The 18,361-nt window shown below is 44.6% G+C and overlaps 1 protein-coding gene and 1 non-coding gene across 4 annotated transcripts in view; both read right to left on the bottom strand.

The window, feature by feature from the left end:
- Nucleotides 1-15,713, bottom strand: part of PRDM5 (PR/SET domain 5) — a 213,688-nt gene extending 197,975 nt beyond the window's left edge. The window contains exon 1 of one of the 3 annotated variants that reach the window (XM_075543864.1): nt 15,395-15,713. In XM_075543864.1, the coding sequence (XP_075399979.1) occupies nt 15,395-15,487 (93 nt within the window). In that variant the 5' untranslated portion in view covers nt 15,488-15,713. The remainder of the gene's footprint in view (nt 1-15,394) is intronic. The other 2 variants (XM_075543862.1, XM_075543863.1) reach the window with 2 other exon arrangements.
- LOC142443879 (U2 spliceosomal RNA) lies at nt 9,373-9,563 on the bottom strand. Its single transcript, XR_012783607.1, has one exon. It is a non-coding gene; the product is annotated as a U2 spliceosomal RNA (small nuclear RNA).
- Nucleotides 15,714-18,361: the final 2,648 nt, after the last annotated feature.

Raw genomic sequence — 18,361 nt, 5'->3', positions numbered from 1 at the left:
CAGATGTGCCCAATACAATGTTCCATTTCTTGACTGCTGTTCCCTGAGCATTGATTGGCAATCTAATCAAATACAGGTACAGGCACTTAAACCAACAAATGTCAAAAGGCTACTAACCACTGGTGAAGAGGCAGAAAATCTCCTTCTGCAAATAGTTTACCGCCAGGACAAGGCAACTGTTTACCTGCCGTGAGAAAAGGCAGCAGCATCCCTTGCACAGGGGTAGTAGGGAGGAGATGAGTCACTCAGGGTTCAGTGTAGCAACAATGAAACTCACAGCCTTCCTCTGGTTCTTGAATACTTCCTCCCCCCCCCCCCAATTATCATGATCCCAATTCTGCCTTGCGGACCTGGTTAGACCAGAGGATGTACAGCAGTGCAGCAGGGATCTGGAAACACCGGGAATCTAGGACAGATGAGCCCCTCAGGACCAGCGGTGAGAGTGGCGACACCTGGAGGGAAGGGGGTGTAGAAAGGGAGAACCGATCACAAGGATCTACATGTAACCTCCTCTCTGGGGGATGGGCAACAGGAAGGTGGGTGAGGGAAGACACCGGGCAGTGTAAGAAAAGATAAAATAATAATTTATAAATTATTAAGGGTTCATGAGGGAGGGGGAAGCGGGAAGAAAGGGGGAGGGAAAAAAAGAAAATTAGCTGATTCTAGGAACCCAAGTGGAAGGCGAATTTTGAGAATGATGAGGGCAACAAATGTATAAGGGTTCTTTACTCAATGGATGGATGGATGGATTGTGATAAGAGTTGTATGAGCCCCAATAAAATGATTTATTTAAAAAATTATCCACTGAAAGGATTGTGTTAGCATATACATAAATAAAAATATCTCTTCTTACAGTCTCTCCAGCAAAAAAAAGAAGAAGTCCCAAGGGCTCAGGTATAGGTAAAACTACCTCAGGTCCTATCTCGATGGATTAAAACCTCACACTCAGAAAAACACGGGTCTCCACTTCCAAGTCACTGTTTACTTCACTCCTCACACTACATATGGCATCGGTCAAAAGTGCCGGATAGTTTAAAAAGAAGATAAAGGAACAATTCGTGAATAACCTATTGTCAAGAGACAAAGCAATCAGAGAAGCAAACTCAGAGCAGATCCCAGTTGTTGGAAATGCTCAACAATAACGTAAAACAACGATGAGTACTATGTCAAGGACTCTACTAGAAAAGACAGGCAATGTGCATACACACGTGCGAAAGTTCAGTGCAGTGGTGGAAACTGTAAGAAAGAACCAGAAGGCAATGCCAAAATAAAAGTAACCAGAGGTGAAGCGTTCCTTTGACAGGTTCATCAGTAAAATTCTATACACCGAGGAACTAGTCAACAACGTGAAGATGCTGTCAGTGGTTGGTAGGTCAATTACCAGTCAGGGTGACCCCACATGTGCAGAAGCAAGATTCTGTCATGTGCATATCACGCATTGACAAGAACCTCTCCTCCAACCGTGATGCCGTGTTCTTCAAAAAGGCCAGCTTTTCAGATAATTTCCTTAGCATACAGATTGACTTGTATCTAACAGACATTTCAAAATCAATGTCTTAAGCTGAACTCTGATCCACCCCCGCCCCCCAATCCTGCTCCAATCACAATTTTCTCCACCTAAAATCATTGCTGGAAGTTCAATTTTTTCAATTTTTCAGGTCAACACACTTAGACTTGCTCCTCCCTGCGCTCTCATACATCATATTCACTCCCATCAACATGCTCTTTATCTCTGCCTTTAAAATATTCTACCAAGATTCCCACAATGCTGGTCTAAACTTCTATCACCACTCACCTCTACCATCACAACAGAATCCAACAAGTCTCACAGGTTATACATCGGCCCTACCACTTTCAACAGAACCACCAGGGATTCTTGGTGAACTTAGATAATGATCCTTCTTTCTTGAAACGCTTTCGTGGGACCTCATTTTGTCTAAGGAAAGTGAAAGCAGTGCAATGGCTCTCAAGGTCCTGAATAATATGGCTCTTCTAACCGTCCTCCCTTCCCTAACTCCCCTCGCCTAGTATTCTCTTCACTCACTACATTCAGCCCATTGGCCCCCTGCATCCTGGAACAAAATAAGCATGCTCCCAGTTTAGAGACTTGGCTCTTATTGCACCCTCGACCTACAATGTTCTTTTTCTATAAATGTGCGTCCCTCTCATCCTTCACGCCATTGCCTAAATCTCACCTTGTTAGTGAAGACTGACTTGACCATCTACTTACAATAACATCATCTCCCATATCCTCCCAGTCTCCCACGTCAGCACCCAGTGCTTTTTCGTATCTTCCTTACACCAGCGGATCCCTTTGAGCACAGACTAACGTTCATCTACCATGCTTGTTGTCAGCTCCCATCCCTAGAGTAGAAGCTCGGCAAGGCCAGCGTGGCTGTGGCTAGGGAAGGGTGTGTTAAACCCCTGATTATTACTGAACGGTGACATAAAACAAGAAACGAATAAATGAAGATTGTTACACCACCATACAAAATACAGCCATAAAAATATGAATTCTAGCCAAAGTAGATGACTCAATGTGATTTCCATGACGTCACTGAATGAAAAATCATAGATGATGAAGCTTGCTATGATGCATTTCTGAAATGTTTGAAGTGTATGTGAGTATGTTATAGTGTATGAAATGTATACAACCTTTTTTTAAAAAAAGAGAAAAACCACTTTGTGGTTAGTGAAAAAGTTCTATGAAATGGCCTGAGTTCTAATTGTGATTGTCTTCTTAAAAAAAATCAGTTCCCTCAGGTATAAGACAGGGATAATATTGGCTCCCTTACTAGGTTGCTGCTGAGCTTACATATAAACAGTGTAGACATTTGATGACTATTGTCCCTGTCCACTCACCCTATGTCACCAGCAGCTAGCCCAGTGTCTCAAACCTATAGTTGTTCAATACACACTTCCTGGATGAGTTAAGTTTCGCTCCTATTATAACAAAATAGCATATAAGGTTCCTGAGAAAACATTAGTTACAGTATATTCATGTTTTTAAATATTGTAATAGTACCAGACGATGTAAGATTGCACTGAGTCAGTAATAGTGAGTGTAAACAAACGCATGAATACACAAAAAGATAGCATATATGGCAAACATTGACAGTGATTATTATCCCTCTGTTGTTTTAAGATTAGTTATCTTCAGCTTCCATAAAATATAAGCAAACATCCTCAGTCAAAATTTTAGACCCAAGGATAAAAATCCATTTTCTCTTTGTGGAAGGCATCTTCCCAACTGATCAACAAAATACCTTCTTCCACAAAAACCTCTTCTTGTTTTGACATGCATGCATGATGATTTTTCCTCTGTGTTTTTACTTAAACATTTTTTATGGTTTCTTCTTTCCATATACTTTTTGCAATCTGTGATAAGTAGGTTTATTGTGCCAACCTGGCCAATCAGAACACGTGGGCTTAATAATGTCGCAGTTTGACTGGAGGGCAGAGAGATAAATGGCTCAGCAAGACCTGCCCCTCTCTCTCTTGCTCTCTGGTGATCAGACCAGCATGCGATTGCTTTAGCTAGTTCTCTACCTCAACTTGTGAGCTATAATGTCTGTGAGACAGCCAACCTATGGATTGTGTGGCTAGAACTTGCAGTTCCTTTGAGACTTGCTTCACCAAACTGATAGTGTATGCATTGCTTGAGCTTGATATCCCAGCTGGGCCTGCTTCGCTAAGTTCCTGTACCGCTGTGTTGGTGACTCACGCTGCTGTTTGCTGTCTGTGGCCAGCCTGCCTGCATTGCCTTAGGGAAGACTCAGCTGTCTGCTTTCTTGACCTAGGACCCAGGAGCCCCTGTGAGTTGAAGGACTTCCAGTATATTAATTGTTCCATGGAAGTAAGTTAAACTGGGCCCTCTGTACTGCTCTGTGGACTAATTGGCTGTTATATTCCTTCATGCTGTGTATATCTATCCATGTATCTATAAAATCATAAGTACCCTGGTTTTGTTTCTCTAGAGAACCCTGTCTAACACACTAACATTTTTCAAGTTGATAATTCTCTTAACATAGTTTTACAAAGTTAATTCTAAATTTTTATCTGCCACCCCTCCTCCCACCCCCTAAAAAAAACCCTCACTCCCATTGAGCTGATGCAGACTCACAGCAACCCTCTAGAGCAGGCTAGAACTGCCCCTGAGTTTCCTAGACTGTAACTCTGTACGGGAGTAGCACACCCTGTCTTGCTCACTCAGAGAGCCTGGTGGTTTCAAACTGTTGACCTTGCACCTATGCAACCAAAGCTCCTCTTATGTTTCCCAGGGTAGCACTAATAGGTTAAGCACTAGACAACTAAAGGTTTGCAGTTCAAACCTAACAGGAATGGCTAGAGCCAGGCCTAGTGTTCAGCTTCGGAAAGATCACAGTTATAAAGCACTTATAATCGGTGCACACCGGATTGCCTTGAGTCTGAATCTACTCAGCAGCAACCAACAACAGCAAAACCCCAAGGAAATATAGCTTATTGGGGGATTTTTACCTAACCAAAGGCCTTTAGCCCAAACCCTTCAATAAGAATCGAGTAATATCTTGGTTTGAATGAAGGGGGTGGTGTTATGGAAAGTGCACTGGCCGGAGGCTAAGCCACAAAAAGGAGGAAGATGGACTGATGCAGCGGCCGTGAGCGTGGCTTCACATGTCACAGTGGCGAGGATGGTGTGGAAGGGGAGGTGTTTAGTTCCACTGGATGTAGGGTCACTCTGAGTAAGAACTGACTCAGAGGGGCTTCACAACAGCAACAACCTCTCAGTCTGAGAGGCAGCAAGGGGCCGTAAGACTCTGCAAATCTCCTTTGGGTATCAGTGTCTTCAAGTACAAAATAAGGATATACAAATCAGATTACTTCTAAGTTTTACTATCAGTAAGACCACCTGTTATTTTCTACTTCTTCTGCACCTTCTCTACCTCTTTATGAGGAAACGATTTACACCAGTGTCGCTACATAAATGATGAATGGTCAACTTGTAGATCTGTGTCAACATCAACACTGAACAAAAAGCAGAAAATTAATCAACAATATAATTTTAAACAGGTATATTTCCAGGCTAAAGCCTTTTATGTGGACAAGGGAACACTTCCGGTAGTCACTGTACAATGTACAAGATGCAGTAAGCAAAGGCGGTACACAGTTCTGTTCTGTTACACATAACGTTGCCATGTTGCTTCTTCTTTGACAAACAGGTGACAACTAATGGTCTGGGCAAGGAAAGGGTGTACTTTGGAGCTGTGACAAAGTAAGTAATAACAAAGATTTCCATGTCCTGGTCTCCCCAATCCGGGAGCATGCTGTCTGATAAAAAGGGATGTGATTACACATCCAGGAGGATTGTTCTGTAGTATCTGGATGGGTCCTCTCTGATCACAAAGACCCAGATAATGAAATGTGACAACAAAAGCAATCGTCAGAATGATGCGAGTCCACAAGCCAAGGGATGCAGGCAACCTCTAAAAGCTAGAAGGAAATAGGCCCTTCTCTAAAGCCTCTCCTCCTCTGAAAATGGGAATGATACCAATACCTAGCTGGAAGGGCTAACGGGAGAGTAAAATGAAATAATACATGTGAAGCGATGGAGCACCAACTGTCGCATGTTGAGTTCTGTAATAAAGACAATATTAACAATAGCCTATCCTACTTATTGGCTCTGATGGACTTAATTCCAACTTACAATGACTCTGTGAGAGCAGAACAGAACTGCACCGTGGGGTTTTGAGGCTGTGGCTTTTAAGATCACCATTCCCGTCTCTTGATGTGCCAGAAGTTCGAGCACAAGCTTTGAAGTTAGTAGAGTGTGTATCCATTGCACCATCCACTGAGTCAATGCTGACTCGGAGATGAAAGAACATCATAAAAATGCACCAAATACGAGTGAGCAAAACACGGACAAGTTATTGATAACATCTAGAACATTATACCCGAAGACGAAAAATGCCATTAAACAGACAGAAGAAATTCAGAAATGTGTTTTGGAATTTATAGTAGATCGAGTAAAAGAATTTAACAGAACTTCCCAAAGGGCAGTTCAAGAAGACGCAATACAGTATGATGAAACGCACACAGATCTTCGGTTAGAAAAGCAAAACAGAAGAAGACAACTGACGTGTCAGATGGAAAGAACTGAGGAAAGATTCAAGACCTGAGTTGTAATATTCAAGGATTCTCCCAGCAGGATATTGATGGATGCCGGCAGCATCAAAAGAAGATGGAAGGAATACAGCCAGCACACTAAAAATACTCGGTCGATATTCAAACATTTCAGGAGCGAGCACGTGACCAGAACCTATGGTGCCGAAGAAAGAAGCCATGCTGCACTGTAGGCTCTTGTGGAAAACACAGCTCTAGGAATTGATACATACACACAAAGGAAATGTCTCAACAAAAAGACGTAATGCTGAACGTGCTCACGCATCTCTGCTACTATACTTGGAAGGTAACGAACTACCCGGCAGCAAGTTGGAGAGTTTGTATTTGTACCCAGAGAATAATGATTCAATAAAATGTAAAAATTATAAAACAGTATCATTAATGCCACAGACATGTAAATTTTTGCGTACGATGATTCAAAAATGGTTATAATAATACATCAGTACAGAACTGACAGAAATTCAAGCTGGATTCAGAAGAGGAAATAGAAAAAGTGATACCATTGCTGATATTCAATGGATTTTGGCAAGCAGAGGGTGTATGCTTACAGGTTATTTCATTAACTACACAAAGGCATTTGACTTATGGGTTGTAACAAACGATGGATAATATTTTGAAGAATAGTCCAAAACATATCATTGTGCTCATGAGAAAACTGTTCGCAGACCAAGCAGCAGTCATTCAAACTAAAAAAAGGAAACTGTATGGTTTAGAATCACGAGAAGTTTGAATCATGGCTCCATCATACTTAATGTGTGTGCTGAGCAAATCCCACAAGAAAGTGGACTGTACGAACAAAAACACGGAGTCTTCATTGGAAGTAGACTGACTGACGACCTGCATGCAATATGCAGATGACACCACTTTGCTTGCTCAGAGCAGACAGACACTGAAGCACTTACTAATGAGGACAAAAGAACACACCCTTCCGTGTGGACTGCACGTTAACCCAAAGAAAACAAAACTCTGCACACCTGGACTGGCTAGCAGGAGCAAATGAAGAGACAAAATATTGGCGTGGAGAAGGATGTTTCACTTTACTCGGATCTATAACCAATATCCCTGGACCGGAGGCAGCAGTCAAGAAATCACATTAGATGCTTCCCTGGGCAAGTTTACTGCAGAAGATTGCTGTAAAGTGTTAAAAAGCAAGGGAGTCACTTTGAAGATTTCGGTGCACTTGACCCAAAAGAACAAAACCAAACTGACTGCCATCAAGTGAGTTCCAAATCACAGCAAGCCTGCAGACATGGTGTCTTCGATCATCTTCTCGCTCGTAAAAGCTGCACAGTGCAGAAGGGTGGCTGGAGGATAGGCGGATTGATGCAGCTGAATATTGGAGTTGGGGAGTCATATTGAAAGTACCATGGACTCGAAAAGTATAAATAAATCTGTCTTAAAGGGAGGGTGATAAAATATCGTCTTGGAAATTTTGGACATGTCCTCAGGAGAGACCAGTCCCTAGAGAAGGATATCATGCTTGGTAAAATATAAGGACAGCAAAAAGAGGAAGATATAGTACCTTAGCAAATAAATCCATGCCATGTAAATTGGTGTATTTAATACATGCAAACCACGGTCCTCATGTTTATTTCTCCAGCAAGGTTCTCAGTACCTCAGTACAGGCGAGGTACTTTGACGAGACGTGAGCATAGGACTGTTTCCATGATAGGCTGTTGCTGTTGTTGGCTGGCTACAGAGTAAGCTCATGATTCAGAGACTCCCACGAACAAATGAGCGAAATGTTCCTTCGTCCTGAGCCAGGGTCTGTTTCAGAACAAATGCATGTGATCCACCAGGTTTTCACTGACTGATTTCCCAGAAACACATCACCAGGCCTTTCTTTCTGGTCGATCCTGGTCTGAAGCCCTGCTGACATCTGGTCAGAGCAGCCCTCAAGCCTCCGCCAACAGCGGGTGACGGCTGTGCGTGCGGTGCACTTGTGGTTCAGGGGTAGAACTCTCGCCTTCCAGGAGACAGACACAGGATGCCAACAAGACGCCGCAAAAGGATCCCATGCTTACACCAAACCCACTGCCATCAAGTCACTGCTGCACCGAGACCCCAGACAGAGTACCCGCAGCTGTAAACCTTTGTAGGCAAACACGAGCCTCAACTTCGTTCCGGGGAGCATCGGGTAGATTGAAACTAACCCTTGTGGTTAGTGGTCCCAATATTTACCTAATAGCTTCGCCAGGGCCTAATGTCTATTTCATTATTATTGTTGTTTAATGTTTCCATCAGCATAGTCTTACATGGGAATATCCGGGGAGCCAGTGCAGCAGTTTAGCATATAAACAAACAGCACCAATATCTACCCTGTTGCTCAAGCCATAGCCAGGGAGTCCCCTTCTGTGATCCACCACCTTCAATCCTTTGAAAGGTCCTGATTCTACCTCTAAAACATGCCTTGAATCCATAAAATTTCCTGTCGTCCCCACACTGCCCTTGGTCCTGGCTTTCTTTTTTCTGGCTGGCTCCCCATCTAAGTACAGAGGTGCTATCAGCTGAGAAGTCTTCCCTGCCAACTACACCCCATCTGCTCTCTAGTGTGCCTTCCAGTTTGTTTCCTTTATGCTTTCATTAGCTTAATTTCCTTTCCTTTTTTTTTAATTTTAACTTTTGCATTGCTTATCTCACACAGGAATAAAAGTTCCTTGCAGACGAACTCCAGTTCGGCTTGGTCGCCGTGTCTTCCCAGGGCGGAGTAGAGCCTGCCACAGAGGAGCCATTCAGTTTACGAATGATTAAACGACCGAGCGTGCACAGAGGAAAAACAGACGCTCGCATGAAAACAACTCTAAAGAGAAGGAGGACTGGCATGCTACCGTTCCTCGCTGCAGCCTTCCACAGCGTCGCAGATGCTGGGAGCGCTGACGGAACCCACCTTTGAACTTTCTCCTTTCAAACCTAATGTCAAACACCACCCGCTCATAGATGGTCACAATATTTAAAAAGAAAGTAATGTATAAGTGTTTGCTTAATTTTTTACTGTATATTATAGTTGATAGTGTAGTTTGCAACCTGGAATTCCACACTTTTACTGCTCTTGAAACAACATAAGGCAAACACTTAGAATGGGGTTTGGCACATGGTGTGTAACAAGTGTCAACTCTACTTTTTTTTTTTTACTTATAAAATAGTGTATTAGAATGTCACACAGAAGAAAAACACAATAAGTCTGACGTTAGAAACCTTATAAGGAATCCCCCGAGGGGGTGCACCGTTCCTGGAGGTACTGCAATACCAGGTCGATGCGTGAAGTGGACGGAGCAAGCTACTATTCCAACTCCCTGCTACAAAAATCCATTTAATATATTGTCCTCGGATAGAGGACGTATCAGATATTAAACTGATAAGAACAGATACTACACTTGATCTTAGCCAAAAGGCCGAGAAGCGATCTATTTTTATGATTCTTATCCATCTGAGATTGCAAGGTGTTTACGTGTGAATGAACTCAGGACTGTCTTTCTACAAGGAGCGTTGCGACAGTCAGGGATTCTTCCTGTAAGAGCATGGTGTGCACTGACTTATCTACCAGGGGACTTTGTCCACATCCGCTTCTCTACTTCAGTGTATGACATCCACAAAGAAAATAAGTCTCTTCCTTTTCCTATTGCCATTATGTCTGTTCCATGTTGAGAGAGAGAGAGAGAGAGAGAGAGAGAGAAGCAGCAGCCCACTCCAAAACCCACTACCACTGAGTCGATTCCAAATCACAGTGACCTTGCAGGGCAGAGGAGAACTGTTCCTGTGGGTTTCCTGGGCTGTACATCTTCATGGGAGCAGGAAGCCTCAAACATTGGAAGCTGGTGGCTTCCAAGTGCAGAGTTTACTGTTAGTCAGTCGAAGCATAATCCACAATGCAGACTGATGAATAAAGCAAGGAAAGATCTTCCAGGCATCCTACTTTAAGAGAAACGGTATTCACCAAACTCACTACCGTAGAGTTTATCCAACCTATAGGGCCTTGAAGGACAAAGTAGAATTGCCCTTATGAGTTTCTGAGACTGTAACTCTTTACGGAAATAGGAAGGCCTGTCTTCCCTATGCTGTGTGGCTGGTAGTTTTGAACTGCTGACACTGAGGATCTCAGCCAACTGGTAACCAATGCTCCACCACAGTGGGGATGTATCCAGTGAAGAATTAAGAGGATATGTTGGTGGGAATTAAGAGAATCTGCTGGGTTTCCAGCAACATCCCCACAATCTGGATTAGGATGTTCTGAAGTCTACATCAATAGATGGCTCGAATTGTAATCCTTCTTAAAGCAGGCATGCTATACCAATGAGTTTTAAATGCATGATAAAACGTCTATCATTTCTAACATATATACCTAACATGATCTATTCCAAAATTTGTTTACAATAGAGGATATGTAAACATTTAAGTAAGGCCCTTAAAAATGCTCTCTTCTCAGAACCCTTAGTTTTATGGATAAGTATAGGGAACTGTTGTTAAATGCCATCAAATTCCTTTTGGCTCAGATCAATGCTATCTACAAAAGAAGGCAGCACTGCCTGGTCCTGTGCCAGCCCAGTGTTGCAGGTACTATGTTAATATGTCTTCTGAGGGCCTTCATCCTTCTCAATGGGCCTCTACCAAGCATGATCTCCTTCTCCTTAGACTGATCGCTCCTAACAATAGAGCCAAAGTCCGTGAGGCAGATCATGCTAGCCTTCCTTTAAAGGAATATTCAGTTAATGGCTGGTTAGTTCTGACTTCAGAACTAGAAAAACACATAGGAACAAGAAAGCACATTAAAAAATATGAAAACATGTCAACAGGAAAAAGATGCTTTCACATTCAGCTTCAGCCACTGAGTCAGCCAAAGCCTGTGGTCTGACTTCAACTTTATCCTCAGCCTTCAGAAAGACAAGGTGCAAAGCCTACTTTAAGATCCTGTCGTGTATTAGTGAACCTGCCCATTAACAATAACTTTCTAACAGTGTTGTGATCATGCCTACACACTTCATAATAGCTGTAAGATGCATCATTTTCAGTTATTGTTAATAAGTGTATATTGACTTAGAACTACAGATAAACATTTTAGGTGAAATCTAGATTAAATTCTCTGGGAAGACTTTAAAAGATTGATGGAAAATTTTCCATTATCTTTCAATTCCATTTTTCCAGATATATTTTGACTTTACATCAACTCATATGTTGAGTTGACATCAATCAAGAAAAGTTATGTGCCAATTACTGAAGAGGAAAATATAATGATAAATGATGATTTTGAGCTCTAACTGTAGCGGCCTGAGGTGACCTGCCAAGATGGTTCGCTACTCACTCGATCCAGAAACCCTACAAAATCCTGCAAATACAGAGGGTCGAATCTCCGGGTCCACTTCAAGAACACCCGTGAAACTGCCCAGGCCATCAAAGGCATGCACATCCGGAAAGCCACCAAATACTTGAAAGACATCACTCTGCAGAAGCGATGTGTGCCTTTCCGATGGTACAATGGTGTGGTGTTGGCAGGTGTGCCCAGGCCAAACAATGGGGTTGGACCCAGGGTCGGTGGCCCAAAAAGAGTGCTGAATTTTTGCTTCACATGCTTAAAAATGAAGAAAGTAATGCCGAACTTAAGGGTTTAGATGTGGATTCTCTGGTCATTGAGCACATCCAGGTGAACAAAGCCCCCAAGATGCGCCGCTGGACTTACAGAGCTCATGGTCAGATGAACCCATCCATGAGCTCCCCCTGCCACATTGAGATGACCCTGACTGAGAAGGAACAGATCGCTCCCAAACCAGAAGACGAGGTTGCACAGAAGAAAAAGATTTCCCAGAAGAAACTGAAGAAGCAAAAACTCATGGCTCGGGAATAAATTAAGTTTAAAATAATAAAAGTTAAAGTGCTAAAAAAATGATGATTTTGAAAAATGTTTCATTCTTAAAAAAAAAGAAAAGAAAAATGTTTCATTCTATGCCCAAATATAATTAAGAACTTTTAAATAATCAATACCTGGAAATATTATGTTGAAAGTAGCAAAAAAAATTTAAAAGAAGGTGCATTAGCAAGCTTTTTATAAAATCTAAATAAAAAACAAAATACAGTTGCCTTCTAGAAGATAGAATCTTCAGAGCTGTGACATTTCAGAAATATAAGGCTTTCTTCCCAGGGCCCTCTGGAAGGGTTCAAACTGACAGCCTTTCGGTTAACAGGCAACTGAGGTAAAAAGTAGAGCATATATACTCGTGCTGTTTATGAGGAACTTGAACGTGGATCAAAGGCAGTTTTGCAAACAGAACAAGGGAATACTGCATGATTTAAAATCAGGAAAGGTGTGTGACAGGGTTGTATCCTCTCACCATACTTGTTCAATCTGTCTGCTGAGCAAATCATCAGAGAAGTAGGATTATATGAAGAGTGTGGTATCAGGACAGAGGAAGGCTTACTAACAACCTGTGATATGCAGATGGCACAGCCTTGTTTGCTGAAAGTGGAAAGTAACTGAATCACTTACTGATGAAGATCAAGGATTGCAGCCCTCGATATGAAATTCAATTTAAAGATGAGCAAAATCCTCACAACTGGACCAATAGGTAACATCACGATAAATGGAGAAAAGGTTGAAGGTGTCGGGGACTTTTTGCTTGGATCTACAATCAGTGCTCATGGAAGGGGCAGTCAAGAGATCAAAAGACATGTTGCATTAGGTAAATCTGCTGCATAAGACCTTTCAGGATATTGAAAAGTAAGGATGTTACTTTGAGGACTAAAGTATTTCCCATTGCCTCATGTGCATGTGAAAGTTGGACACTGCATAAATAAGAAGGAAGAAACATCGATGTGCTTGAATTGCGGTGCTGGAGAAGAACGCTGAAAGTACCATGGGCTGCTAAAGGATGAGCCTTGGAAGAAGTACAGCCAGAGTGCTCCTGAGAGGCAAGGTCGGCAAGGCTTGATCTCACATAATCTTGACAAGAAGTCTGAGAGCAGACCCTGGAGGAGCACAGGGGGCTTGGTGGAGGGGCACCGGAAGAGAGGAAGGCCCTCAAGGAGACGGACTGGCAAGGTGACAACAAGAACAGGCTCAGGCACGGGAACTGCTCTTAAGATGGTGCAGGATCGCCCAGTGTTTTGTTCTGTGTGTGTAGGGTCTTTATGGGTCAGAACCACCTCCGTGATACCTAACAACTGTGTGAGCCACTTTCTTGATACACACTTTTTTTGTCAAAATATATATCTATAAAATTATCGTTGGTTCGGTTTCTCTAGAGAACCCAGCCTAGCACACAAATCACATGCCTCCACTGGAACTAGCATGTAACAGTCACCAACACGGTTCGAAGCTATCTTAGCTCATACTGAGATGTTGAGTTTAGCTCCAGAGGAAGGAGTTTTCCAAGGCCGCCCGCAACGCTCACAAGGGGCTGCCTCTTAAGTGGTTCATTGCAACACAAATGTTGAACTCTGGTTTCACTCTTCACCATCTTTTGTAAAGGGGGAAATCTTTGGATTTCTTTCAACTAGCTGAAACAGGTACGAGTGTCAATCTTTCACAAAAACAAATGGCATAGGGCAAACTTTCAACAAGCAGGAGGTACCTGGAACACTGATATCACTGTGCAGGTGAAGCTAACAAATGTACAGAGGGTACCAAGTATGGGTACTGGCACAAAGTAACTGCCCAGTAAAACATGGCTCTTATCACCGCTGCCTGAATTGTTCCACGTTGTGCATATTTTGTTAAACTAGCAGAACACAGGTCTCTTTTCCTTCCTAGGCCTTCGCTCCTATCAGCCAAGATTTGAGATCATGGCCTGCTCAGAGGAATCTGCATTTTTAGGAATCAAACCAACCAAATCCACTGCTATCAAATCAATTCCAATTCACAGCAACCTGTGACAGGGTTCCCCGTTCTGTGACTCTTTCCCAGTGCATGCGACCTGGTCTTTCGCCCACTGGTGGGCTGCGAAGCTCAGGCAGCAGCCCCACACCTCACCTGCAATGACACCTAAGGAAACCCGGCAGGACAGCATTTCAAATTCCCAGGGATTGAGGGGGAAATTCTCGTCATAGAGCCTAAACCCGACTCATAGCAACCACACATAAGGTTTCCAGGGCTGAAACCACCAGACTCATCTATCTCCCATTGAAGAGCTGGCAGATTTGAACCTTGCAGTTAGCAAGTTCAAGGCCTACCCCACAGTACCACCAGGCTCTTTATAATCCTCAAACTATAATGCCTTTAATCTTCAACCCTTAAACTAAAAATACCTTCTTTAGTCTTAAAACCATACAACAGTTTATCGTAACTAATGAAGCTTGTTTGCCTTGACCACTTTGCTCTTTTGACAACTTCGTATGGGGCTGGGAGTCCTAGTACTGCCCTAGGTTAGGATTTGCCATGAAACTCACAAGGTGGGAGGGGAGGGGGACCCACCAACCACTCCACAGAATCACCCTGAGGCTGTCTGCTCCTATCAAAATTCAGTCTCACAAAATCAAGGAGCAGTCCCACTCGGGCCTGTGGAGTCCCCATGAGACGGAATTGGTTAGACTAGACCGAGTGGGTGGCATGGCCATAGGAGGTACCAGTGACAATAGCTACTGGACAGATTGCCTTCATAAAGCATTTCCAACTCGGAAAGGACGTCGAAGAAGAGCCACGCCACTCAAATAATGCAATCAATGTCACCAAATGACACCTGCATCGGGTGCAGGCCATGCAATGGATATGCACAACTACATAAAGGAATATTAGAGGGAACCAGGGAGAAAGAGAAATTCCAAAACACAAGCTGAGACGCAAAAGATCGACGTCCCCAAGTGCGTCCATTTGGCAGGCTCCATCCAGTGCCTTTTGGAAGGAGGAACCCCTGCAAGGTCGGAATGAGACTGGGAGGCCTGTGTGCGCTGAGCCGGGATGCCCCGGTGCCGCTGCTGCAGACGCGGAGCCGGGAAATGGAGGATGGAGGGAGCGCGTCCCTCCCCCAGGCAGGCGGGGGCGGCGGCGGGCGCGCGCGGCCACGCATCCGCCCCGCGCGCCTCGCCCGCGCCAAGACGCCGCTCGCCCGGGCCGAGGGCGAGGGAGGCTCCGGCGGACTCACTTCCTGCCGCGGGGAGGAAAGACCTCTCGCCGCAGGCGGACCCGGCGGGGGCGGCGGAGGGCGCCGGCTGGCACCTACGTGGCGGCGCCCGCTCGGGAGGCGCCGGCCCGAGTCCCCGGCGGGCAGCCGGCCCCGCAGGCGCGAGTCCGGGCCGCGGGCGGCTCACCCACCTTGCGCACTCTGCGCGCCGTGTACAGCCCCATCCCGTCCTGCACGCGCGACGACTTCAGGGAGAACCTGTCCGGCACGTACATGCCCAGCATCGTGCCCGCCGCCCGGCGCTCAGCTCAGCTCCGGCGCCCCGCGCCCGCGGAGGGCCGCCTGGACATCGGGGAGCCGGGCTGGCGGGGAGAGGCCGGCGGAGCGGGAGGAAATGGAGTTTTCCTCCCAGAATCCCCACCTCCCCTCCGATTCCAGGATCCCCCGCGGCTCGGCCCCTCCTCGTCCCGGCGCTGGCCCGGCTCGGAGCCGCCGCGGGGGCGCAGGGCGCGGGCCGGGCGCTGCGGGCGCCGGGACGCCGCGCGCTGATTGGCCTGAAGTTGGCCGCTCGGACCCGCGCCCGGGCACGGAGCCCGGAGCCCGGAGCCGGGCGACCCGAGGCCTCAAGCCCGCGAGCCGCGGGGACTCGCCCGCAGCCGCTCGCCGGACCGGGCCGGGCCGTGTGCGCTCCCGCCTTTGTCCTGCTCCGGGCCTCCAACCACGCGTCTCCGAACCACCCCGCCAAGTGTTACTGCTCTGCGGCCCGCAGGCGACTCGGGGTGGCGCGGTGGGGGTCGGGGTCGGTGCTAACCAACCTTCTGAAGTGGGTGACTCGGGAAGGAAGGAAGCCTGTTTCCCCGTGACCGGGAACAAACCCCCGAAGTCTAGGAATAGGGGTCCTTCCCACCTCCGAGTTAGGCATCTCTGTTTCTGCGTGCTTGGCTCGGTTGTTTGAGGATCACTAAATAGACGGATTAATTTCCAGAGGAAAGGAGTGTTCACAATCTACAACTAATTCATTTCGAGGTAACTGCAAAATTGGTTGTGAATGAGGTTCAGTTTTAAAGCGCTAGAAGCTAATTCTTCCTGCGTCCGAACCCCTGTCAAGTTGTACGATTTCCCTAGTTTCCCAAGTCTTCCCCTTACTGAAAACACACCAGGCCTATTGTGGAATTTCAGTCATCAGGGGTAACGGGAAGGAAGGCACAACACACTACCTGGTAACTCAGTTTTTAAAAAATAAATAAAATTTAAAACCTCCACAAGCTTTGTTTTGGTATTTTTAATAATGTTATTACATGATACGGTATGCTTAAAGGGAGCTAGCTTTAAAAGCCCATTACATCCTTTAAAATGAGCCCAGAGCTTCTCATATGCCTCCGAAGCCTTTTCTTGGAAACCATTTGGTGTTCCCAATATGTTCTTCACAAGTCTTATGAGGAGGGAGGAGAAACAAACATCATTTTGACAAAATTTCCAATCCCACCTGCACACAAAACGATCATTCTTACTCAGGCACGCACACCCACCTGGATATAATTCTTTGGAAGGTAGAAAATTGGATCCAAGTTTTGAATGAGGTATTTGTTTTTCTTTTCTTTTAATGTACTTTAATGAACAATCACATAACAACTATTGAGGGGGTGCTTTAAAAAATAGAAATGATTTTTTGATAAATTTAAGAGCAGCTTTGCAGAGATAGAAGAGATGATTGAATCGCTGTGTGTTTTGATCCCTTTGGCCCACCCTGTGAGATAATAACTATAAGAGGGAGCTGAGGTGGGGCGACCACAAGCAGTAAACTGCTTAGGGAAAGCTCAGGAGCTCCAGAGGAAGATGTGGGGTTGGCTGCTTTCTTAAAGCTTCCAGACGAGGAAACCCTAGGGGAAAGATCCTGTCCTACAGGGTCCCTATGGCAAAATCAACTCAAAATCAATGAGATCCACTCGATTTTGTTGAAATGGGAAAGTCATAAACAAAAAAAATAATGTTTGGGGTGGGAGACACTTCTAATTAGCAGCCATGGAAGTTGGGACACACAGAAGTTGCTCACGAAATGTTTCTTGGCTAAAAGATCAGTCTGAAATTGGCCGATGAGTCAATGGCACGTCTAGAATCCACTTGGTTTTGTGATGGACCTAACAGGAACCTTGGCTACATAGGTTTTCCAGGAGACCATTGACCCAGGGTGAAACTAGACTCAGCCCCACTGGGGCCCGGTTGGCAACAGACCCACAATGAGGTATCTTCCCCATGGCATTCAGTGCTTTGTTAGGCAGCTTTTTAGCTCTGGCCCTCAAGCCATACTGGCCTCTTCATCAAGTGCCCTGCCATGGTTCTGGGCACAGACAGAAGTTCCCGCTGCTTTTGAGCACTAGAGAGAAAATACTTTCTGATTTCTTTCTGGCAACAAACCTCATTCACTGATGACCCTATTTTGACATGCCTCCCTGTGGGTTTCATGTGATTTTACTTGGGAACAGCCTGGCAGCTTGAGAGTGCCCAGCTTTGTGAATGTAGCCATCTTTACTAATGATGAAAAGATTTCCAAAAATAGATCAGAGATAAATCTGAAATTAGTAAAATAGAAACTTTTCAGACCTTTTACATTTGGGAAGAGATGTTGTTGAAATTGATGTTACAAAATCGAGTGTTTCATGAAAGCATGGCATGTTCTTTTCATCTGTATTAATGTGGTATTCTGAAAAGCTAACTAAACGAAAATCAACGATATTTTCTCTCTAACTCTTAATAACAGGCTCTATTTCAACACATGAGAAAAGAGTTCATGTTTGCCAAATCAAAATGCACAACGCTAACCGGAAATTTGATTTTGAAGCCCATAATACAGTAGTGATACGATGAGTCATTTCCTAAAACTTTAAAAGCTAGACAATGACCTTCCAACATTATCTTTTAAAAACCTAAGGAAATGAAATGTCTGCTTCATATCAGGAGTTTAAATCCAATTTTTAAAGTAAAATAAACACACGCACACACATTAAAGTGCTCCGATGCATATGATTTTCATATTCTTGAACTACTGTACTACTTAACACCAAGGAAATTATTACAAATTTCTCAATTCCAAATTTTCTTTTGAAGTGTTTTTTCTTTCAAAATCATTTGGACGCAGAGGATGGAGGCCCGGTGGCATG

The sequence above is a fragment of the Tenrec ecaudatus genome, chromosome 3 (genome assembly GCF_050624435.1).
Source record: "Tenrec ecaudatus isolate mTenEca1 chromosome 3, mTenEca1.hap1, whole genome shotgun sequence".
Classification (NCBI taxonomy): domain Eukaryota; kingdom Metazoa; phylum Chordata; class Mammalia; order Afrosoricida; family Tenrecidae; genus Tenrec; species Tenrec ecaudatus.
This window is presented reverse-complemented; position numbering and strand designations above follow the sequence as displayed.